The sequence below is a fragment of the Salvia splendens genome, chromosome 3 (genome assembly GCF_004379255.2).
Source record: "Salvia splendens isolate huo1 chromosome 3, SspV2, whole genome shotgun sequence".
Lineage (NCBI taxonomy): Eukaryota > Viridiplantae > Streptophyta > Magnoliopsida > Lamiales > Lamiaceae > Salvia > Salvia splendens.
In genome coordinates, this window is record NC_056034.1 from 18032797 (window position 1) to 18041483 (window position 8687).

Here is an 8687-nt window from a genome sequence, read left to right on the forward strand (position 1 = left end):
AAAACCTAATCTAGCTACTAGCTTGATCTTAGTTCCTCTCACAGCTTAGAGTGGGATTAGTTGTTACATGGTGTCGAAGCATGTACAATTTGTATTTCCATCCTCCTTGCAATTGTATCTCCAAAATGTACTCTTAATAAAAGCATATTTCTTACTTTTATCATTGAAGTAAATTTCCTTGAACTTAAATTCTTCCAATGAAACACTCTATTTGATCCAACGTCGGGAATTACAACGGAAACATTTTACGCCCTCTAACGAAAATTAATTAAGTTAAAAGAGCCGATTTATCTCAAAGAGGGATCGAAATTTCCGGGGCGTCACATTAAATATAATTTTTATATTCATGTGAGAGATAACTTTTTTCCAAAAATGAAAATGTTATATCTTTTATGAGACAAACTAAATAGGAAAATGAGACATCTATTATGGTACTGGGATGAAGGGAGTACTATTTACCAACTTTAAGTTATGATAAAAGTAATTTGATTGTGGTACATGACATACTACATATTACTGCAAAATTCTAAAACTAAAATCCTAAAAAATCCCAAATAAAGTACATTTAATCGAAACCAAATATAAATAATCATTTAGACTAAAAAAAGCCAAAAATTATAAATAACTAAATATAAATCTATTGTCTTAGTTGCGCAAAATATGGGATCAACTTTGCAGATCAAATTTGGGAGTAGTATTGTATTTTTTCACTTCATTTCTTTTGATGATCATTCAACCATAGATATCTTGAGATATTTCTAGTGTCGATGTAAAACATGAATTCACATGAAAATGGACAACCCCAAAACCCACACCCTCCTCAAATCCGCTTCTCCACCAAACCCATTTCTCTAATCTCGATCTTCATACTACTCCTCGCGATTTCCTTCACCATCTTAGCCCCCTCCTTACAATCCCTCCTCAAAATTTCGCCCCCAACAATTACGAAAACCGACGTTAGCGAACCCCCTTATTGCCTGCTATGGATGGCCCCTTTCCTCTCCGGCGGCGGCTACAGCTCCGAAGCCTGGTCCTACATTCTCGCACTCAACGCCTTCCTCAACAATCAGAAAACCCCATTATTCAAATTGAGCATCGAGCATTATGCTGATCTCCAAGATTTGGAATTCTGGGTGGGTTTGCCCTTGGAAATCAGAAATCTCGCCACCAATCTCTACCATACCAAATGCAAATCGAATCGAACCATAGTAATTTGCCACAGCGAGCCCGGGGCTTGGTATCCGGCTCTCTACCAAACCCTACCCTGCCCGCCTACGGGCTACGGTCAGTTTAAGGCTGTTGTGGGCAGGACTATGTTTGAGACTGATAGAGTGAATGAGGAGCATGCTGGGAGGTGTAATCGAATGGATTATGTGTGGGTTCCTACTGATTTTCATGTTGCTACATTTACTCAAAGTGGGGTTGATCCATTGAAGGTGAGGAAGATCATCCAGCCAGTCGATTCTTCCTTCTTTGATCCGTTAAAGGTCGAGCCTTTGAGCTTGGATTCCGTGAGCCGGGTTGTGTTAGGATCACAAAAGTTTATCTCAAAAGCGCAATTTGTTTTCTTGAGTGTGTTCAAATGGGAGCATAGAAAGGGGTGGGATGTTTTATTGAGGGCTTATTTGGAGGAGTTTGGTGAAGAAGATAGTGTTGCTCTGTGTTTGCTAACAAATGCCTATCACACAGAGAGTGATTTTGATAGGAAGATTGTTAGGTATGTGAAGGGATTGAGTTTGGATGATAGATTGGCACCTGTTTATGTGATTGATGGCCATATAGCTCAGGTTAAGCTGCCGAGGTTGTATAAGGCGGCTGATGCATTCGTGCTGCCATCTAGAGGCGAGGGGTGGGGCCGGCCTGTGGTGGAGGCGATGGCAATGGAATTGCCCGTGATTGCCACCAACTGGTCCGGCCCGACTGAGTACTTGACGGAGCAGAATAGCTATCCGTTGCCCTTTGATAGGATGAGTGAGGTCCAGGATGGACCCTTCAAGGGGCATTTGTGGGCGGAGCCATCCGTTGTTCAGCTGCGATTCTTGATGAGGCGTGTTGTGAGCAACCGTGATGAGGCTAAGGCTAAAGGAGTGCAAGCTAGGGTCGACATGAAGGGGAGATTCTCCCCTGAGATTGTTGCAGAGGAAGTAGTGACTCATTTGCAGGAAATTGTCCAAAATTTTGGTTGAGATTTGAATATCTGGATAGTGGACAAAGGAATGAGAATTTGGTAAATTGATGTTTGCCTATTTGAATTCTTTTTTACAACTATTGGCTATGTAGAATGTCTTTTAGATGGTAGCATTGAGGGTACATTGATTTATGCAGACTATTATTGTGTGGAGATGTTGGAAATGAACTGATTTTATAGGGATTAACTGTACATTGGACTCTTACTAAAGAGCAGAAAAAATCAAAAGATTGGTGTTTAATTTGGCTGTTCATATGTGGCTCAGCACTGCACAAGTCAGGAGCATAGTGAGAAGTTAAAGAGGGTTTAGCCTTTCTTGAGCTGTATGTTTCAGAGAATCTACATAGTTTGTTCACTGTTTCTGCTGCAAATATGATCTCTACAGCAAGTCTGGGGACAAGGTCAAGCCATGGTAAAGAACTGATGCTGTTAAATGTTAAAAAAGGTTAACACGAATGAAAGTTTATGTCTGTTATCATATGTTTCTTTTTGTTTTCTTGGAATGGAGTATTATTCTACTCCATGACATGTGAATCTGTAGTGATGATAATATCCTGAATTTTCTTCCATCCTATTTGTGCTGCAAATTATTCTCCTTAAATAAATCAGAGCCAAATGAAAGACACAATGTATAACAGTTTCAACAACTGATAGCAATGTAGATTCAAGAACCCAAAACTGCAACTTTCATGGAATTATGACAAAACACATCTACAGATCCTTATACTAATACGTTTAATTCTATTAGGCTCTACAATTTTTTGGTTTCATTAGGTCCGCCTTTCTACAATTTTTCGTTTCATTAAATTCTTATAGTAGTACTATTAATTATGTACACAAACTATACTTAGATTTTGTTTTTATTCAATTTCATTTTTTGTCAAAACATGTAGTATGATTTTTAAAACAATTTGGAATGAGTCATTGAGTTTCTGAGTATAGTGAATGCAATTTGGTCGTTGTCTTCCTTTCCTCTGTTCTCAAGTTTTAAACTGTTCAAGTAGATACGGATTTTACGCAAATGACTTGGAGGTTCAATTTTCTAATATAACCTTGAATTCTACGAATACAAATTTGATGTTCCCTTTTATAAACGAATTTTTATTTAGTTCTTGTATTTCTTTGCATATATTTTTTTTAAATCGATATAGTTTGGTTAAACATTTTTGTTTGGCTTTCCTTGTTAAGGAAAAATGAACGACGCACAAATATAACAAAATATATGGAATTCAACATCTGGATGATTATATTTCCAGCTTTATTCACAATAATAGGTACTCTTACAACTAATTGTTCTGTGTGATATAATGAGAGAATTTTGAAGGCACTTACCTCGGTGCAATACAAATATTTGTTTTAATTTACGGATAAAATTAATACTCTTATTTAGGGTGTTCGGTTTGCAAAATTGTATCCAATATTAAATTTGTAGTGTGTTTGACTCATGAGATTTAACCTCATAACTCAATTCTAAATGGATAATCATGAGATAATTAGTTATAGCTAACCCCCTATGACTAAAATAATCTCACAACTTAATCCTAAATTGTATCTTGGAAATTGAACATCACCTTATAGTAGTATCAAATACTATACTCTGATTATTTTCCTTTATTTGCTTCTTATATGATTTTTGGGAATAATTTTCGAGATTTCTGAGAAAAAAGATATTGGTCTAATTCTTTTGCTAAGAGCATCCACAATGGCGCCTAGCGCACCGCCTAGCCGAGCGCCGGCGCTAGGCGGTCGCTAGGCGAACCATTGGAGGATCCGAAAACAGCCGAGCGATTTTCCGGATATCAATTTCGCCTAGCGCTCGGCGGTCAAAAACCGCTGGGCTATGCGCTGGGCGATCCGCTCGGCTCCATTGCAGCGCCCGGATCGCCCAGCGCATAGCCCAGCGGATTTTTTATTTTTTATTTTTAATTTTTGAAACACTATATATACGCGATTTGCACTTCATTTTCATTCGCACCACTTGTATTAACGAGTACTCTCTCTATCTTAATTTCTGTACAAGATCAACACCGAGAAATGGATCTGAACAACGAGCCTAGTTCAGGGACGAGCGGTTCTCAAACTCCCCCAATCCCCGTTGGAGGCGGATGGAATCAGATGCCCGGGTACTACAACATGTACCCGTGGCAGCAGATGCTACCCGGGATGCCGACCGGAGGGAGTCCGCCGGGGGGGTTCCCGGCGATGCGGGGTTGGGCACCCAATATGCAGATGATGCCGGGGTGGGTACCCAATATGCAGATGATACCCGAGGGAGGTTCGGCGACGCAGGTGACGCGGGGGGACGTCTATCGCCCCAGTTTTGATTTTTTTACTGCTTCATCGCACGCATCGACCCCAACGGATGCGCAGTTCACGTCGAGCGGTTTTGATGATTTTGCTTTGTCGGATTTGGGGTTGATAGTCTCGGAGTTCCGGAAACTCCCGTTCAAACGGGGGGGAGCAGTGCAGGGTAGTGGCGCCCCAAAGAAGAAGGGCAAGGGAAAGAAGGTCGGGGAGTCGTCTCAGCCGGGTGGGGATGACCCCACGGTACGGAGAAGGTGGACGGACGAGGAGAATGTTGCGCTGTCAAAGGCGTGGGTGAGTGTTTTCGACGATCCTCTTGTTTCTAATAACCAGAGGATCGTCAACGTGTGGGGCAAGGTAGCAGCAGCCTACCAGCTATTTTGCCCGGAGGGGAGGCCACACAACGGGGAGGATTGCCGGAAGGCGTGGAACCGAATCAGGGCTGCCGTCTCCCGATTTTCGAGTTTGTACGCCAACGCCCTCCGCATGCAGAGTAGTGGCCAAATGGAGGACGACTGCAGGAGAATAGCGGAGAAAGCCTTCCCCTAGCCCGGGTTGTATAAGGACTTCACCTACTGGAACTGCTATCTTGTGCTGAACGACTCCGAGAAATTCCGAGTAGGTGTCGACGCTGGCTGGCCGAAGAAGCAACGATTGAACTATACCGGGGATTACAGCGGCAGCAGCGGTGGTTCCCACGACCTCCCCGAGACGGACCAGGTGCTCCCCAACCCTCGTTCGTTCGGCCGCCGACCTCGCCCCGCTGGGCAAAAGCGGGCGCAACGGGAGGCAAGAGGGGTCGCCGGGGGTTCCCAGGAGGTCCAGTCGGCATCCCCCTTTGACCGCCAGTCTACAGAGGATCTCAAGTACTTCGCGCGTCAACAAACGTGCCAGATGATGGTGAAGACGTTAGCCGAATGGCGAGTGGTGACGGACCCCCAGGAGAAGAGATTTCTCTTCACATTGCTCGAGAGCATGAATGACGATCTGCGTGGAGGCGGCAGCGGCGGTGGCAGCGGAGGCGGCGGTGACAGTGGCGACGGAGGCGGCGGTGGCGGTGGCGACGGCGACGACGGAGGCGAGGGAGCCGGCGAGTGATTTTTTTAAGTAATGTACTTTTCGATTTTGAATGTAAATTTTTTTATTAATGTACTTTTTTAAAATTTTTTACTTTTTTTAATTTATTGTACTTTTTTTAAAAATTAAAATAGTATTATTAATGTTTCTCGTATATGTCTCGTAAATTAAATTCCGTATATTGTGTTATTAGTGATGTGGCTATTGATGTGGCTGAGCTATTTATGATGTGGCTAGGCTATGGCTGGGCTATTTATGATGTGGCAGGAGGATTTTTAGTATTGATGATGTGGCAGGAGTAGTTTGTGGCTAGGCTATGGCTGTGCTATTGCTGGGCTATTTCTACCGTGGATGCTCTAAGAGCACCCGCAACGCGGGCCGTGGGCGTTCCGCGTTTCGTTCCTCCGGAACGAAACCGTAGCGGAACGCGTTGCGGCGCTACATTTCGTCACGGTTTCGTGCCCATGCCGTCCCGGGTGCCGTCGCCACGAGACGCGGCACGGTCTGTGCCGCCACGCGCTTCAGCGACGTGGCTCTCCCCGCGACGTGCGTGACGCCCACTCGCTGCCCCGCGAGTGGGCGTCGTCACGGTGACGCAATAATTCGATTTTTTTTTTTAAAAAAAAACAAATTTAAAAAAAAATACTTTTATTTATAAAAATTATTTTTATAATTAAAAACAATTTTTACAAATAAATGAATACAAGAAATTCGTAATATCCCATATATATTTGATGGACTTGCGAATTTATGAAACCATTCTTGGTTGTTTCTCTTTTATAGAGACAACCTTGAATGTTTTATGTTCCACTTTCGATGTGGGACAAACTCATTCTTGGTTGTTTCTCTTTTATAGATACAACCTTGAATGTTTTATGTTCCACTTTCGATGTGGGACAAACTCATTCTTGGTTGTTTCTCTTTTATAGAGACATCCTTGAATGTTTTATGTTTAACTTTCGATGTGGGATAAAATCATTCTTGGTGGTTTCTCTTTTATAGAGACATCCTTGAATGTTTTATGTTCCACTTTCGATGTGGGACAAACTCATTCTTGGTTGTTTCTCTTTTATAGATACATCCTTGAATGTTTTCACTTTCGATGTGGGACAAACTCATTCTTGGTTGTTTCTCTTTTATAGATACATCCTTGAATGTTTTCACTTTCGATGTGGGATAAAATTATTCTTGGTTGTTTCTCTTTTATAGAGACATCCTTGAATGTTTTATGTTTCACTTGCGATGTGGGACAAACTCATTCTTGGTTGTTTCTCTTTTATAGAGACATCCTTGAATGTTTTATGTTTCACTTTCGATGTGGGACAAACTCATTCTTGGTTGTTTCTCTTTTATAGATACAACCTTGAATGTTTCGTGTTCCACTTTCGATGTGGGATAAAATCATTCTTGGTGGTTTCTCTTTTATAGATACAACCTTGAATATTTTTATGTTTCACTTTCGATGTGGGACAAACTCATTCTTGGTTGTTTCTCTTTTATAGATACAACCTTGAATGTTTTATGTTCCACTTTCGATGTGGGATAAAACCATTTTTGGTTGTTTCTCTTTTATAGAGACATCCTTGAATGTTTTATGTTTATCTTTCGATGTGGGACAAACTCATTCTTGGTTATTTCTCTTTTATAGAGACAACATTGAATGTTTTATGTTCCACTTTCGATGTGAGATTAAATCATCCTTGGTTGTTTCTCTTTTATAGAGACATCCTTGAATGATTTTGTCCCACATCGAAAGTGAAACATAAAACATTTATGGATGTCTCTATAAAATTGTATTTTAAATTATGTCATTTTTTTTAGGATTTTAATTATGTCTTTTTTTATTTTTTTAAATTTTAAGTTGTATTTATATTTTATGTTGTAATGTTATTTTAATTTTAATGAAGTGTGTTTGTTTTAATTGAATTGGATTGGAAATAAAAATAAAAAATGAAATTGAATGAATAGTAATTTAAGGAACGGTTAAGGAACGGATAAGAAACGGAGGGTTGCAGGTTCCGTTCCTTAGTTAAGGAATGAAGTAAAAAAGTACAGTGGGGCTCTCAAATAATGGTTTAAGGAACGAGATAGGAACGGTATAGGAACAGCGTTGTGGATGGCCTAATAGATTGATTATTGCCGTTATGATTAGAATTAGAGTAAAATAATTAAATTCGGCCACCCTGTCTGGGAAATGACTTGTTACCTGTCCAAACCAAATCAACTAACTGTAGGCCACCTCATCATTCACCACTTGTTTTATTGTCATCCTGCCCCCTCAACTTCATATTTATTTATTTCTGCCCCTTTTATTTTGAAAGTATCTATATAACTAAATTTTGTATTCTATAATTGTTATGGAAAAAAATCTGAGAAATCGCTTTAAAAATGATACAAATGATCAACGCGCATTTGAGAAATTAAGAAATTAGTAATTCATAAATATTATAGGTCTACTTTTCTTATTGAATTGAATGACTAAAAATATATGGAATTCAATTTTAACCGTTTTCATAAATTCATGAATGTTGTAGCAATTAATTTTAATGTTTTACAGCAGTCACTAATCATGTCTCATGCGACATTTTAATTTAAAATTCTGAAGGAACCTTCCTTTATTGTATTTCTTTTACTTTATTTATTCATTTGTTCAATATATTTACTCTTAAACTATATAGATATAATCTATAGATTGACGTGGAGATTTTTTTTATCTCTTACTTAAAAAGTGAATCTCTTAAACATAAATAATTTTTTGGGAGACATTGCATCGCATGCATGATACTATATATGTAATCGAGATTTTCAAACTTCACTCAAACCATAATCACATTTTACGTACATCGAATTAATATTAGTATTTTAAGTAGTACTATTGCTTTCGAGAATGTTACATTTTTCATATTTAAATTAAAAGCATAACACAATTTTATAATGATCAAAATAGCATTTATTCTTGGTTTTTAAATTTTTTACTCATATTGTTCACGTCTAAATATTTAGTGCTTTTACTCAGAGTTTACCAATTTCAAATAATAGTTCAATTAGAAATACAAGCTTCCACAAAGATAAATATACATAAATACGAGGTTACGTATGCAATTTGTCAAAACAAATT

At 39.4% G+C, this 8687-nt stretch overlaps 1 protein-coding gene across 1 annotated transcript; it reads left to right on the forward strand.

Moving 5' to 3' along the window:
- Positions 1-721: 721 nt before the first annotated feature.
- Positions 722-2757, forward strand: LOC121797217. Its single transcript, XM_042195971.1, has one exon. It carries the CDS (start codon positions 777-779, stop codon positions 2184-2186), a length of 1410 nt encoding a protein of 469 aa, XP_042051905.1. The 5' UTR covers positions 722-776; the 3' UTR covers positions 2187-2757.
- The last annotated feature ends 5930 nt before the right edge of the window (positions 2758-8687 follow it).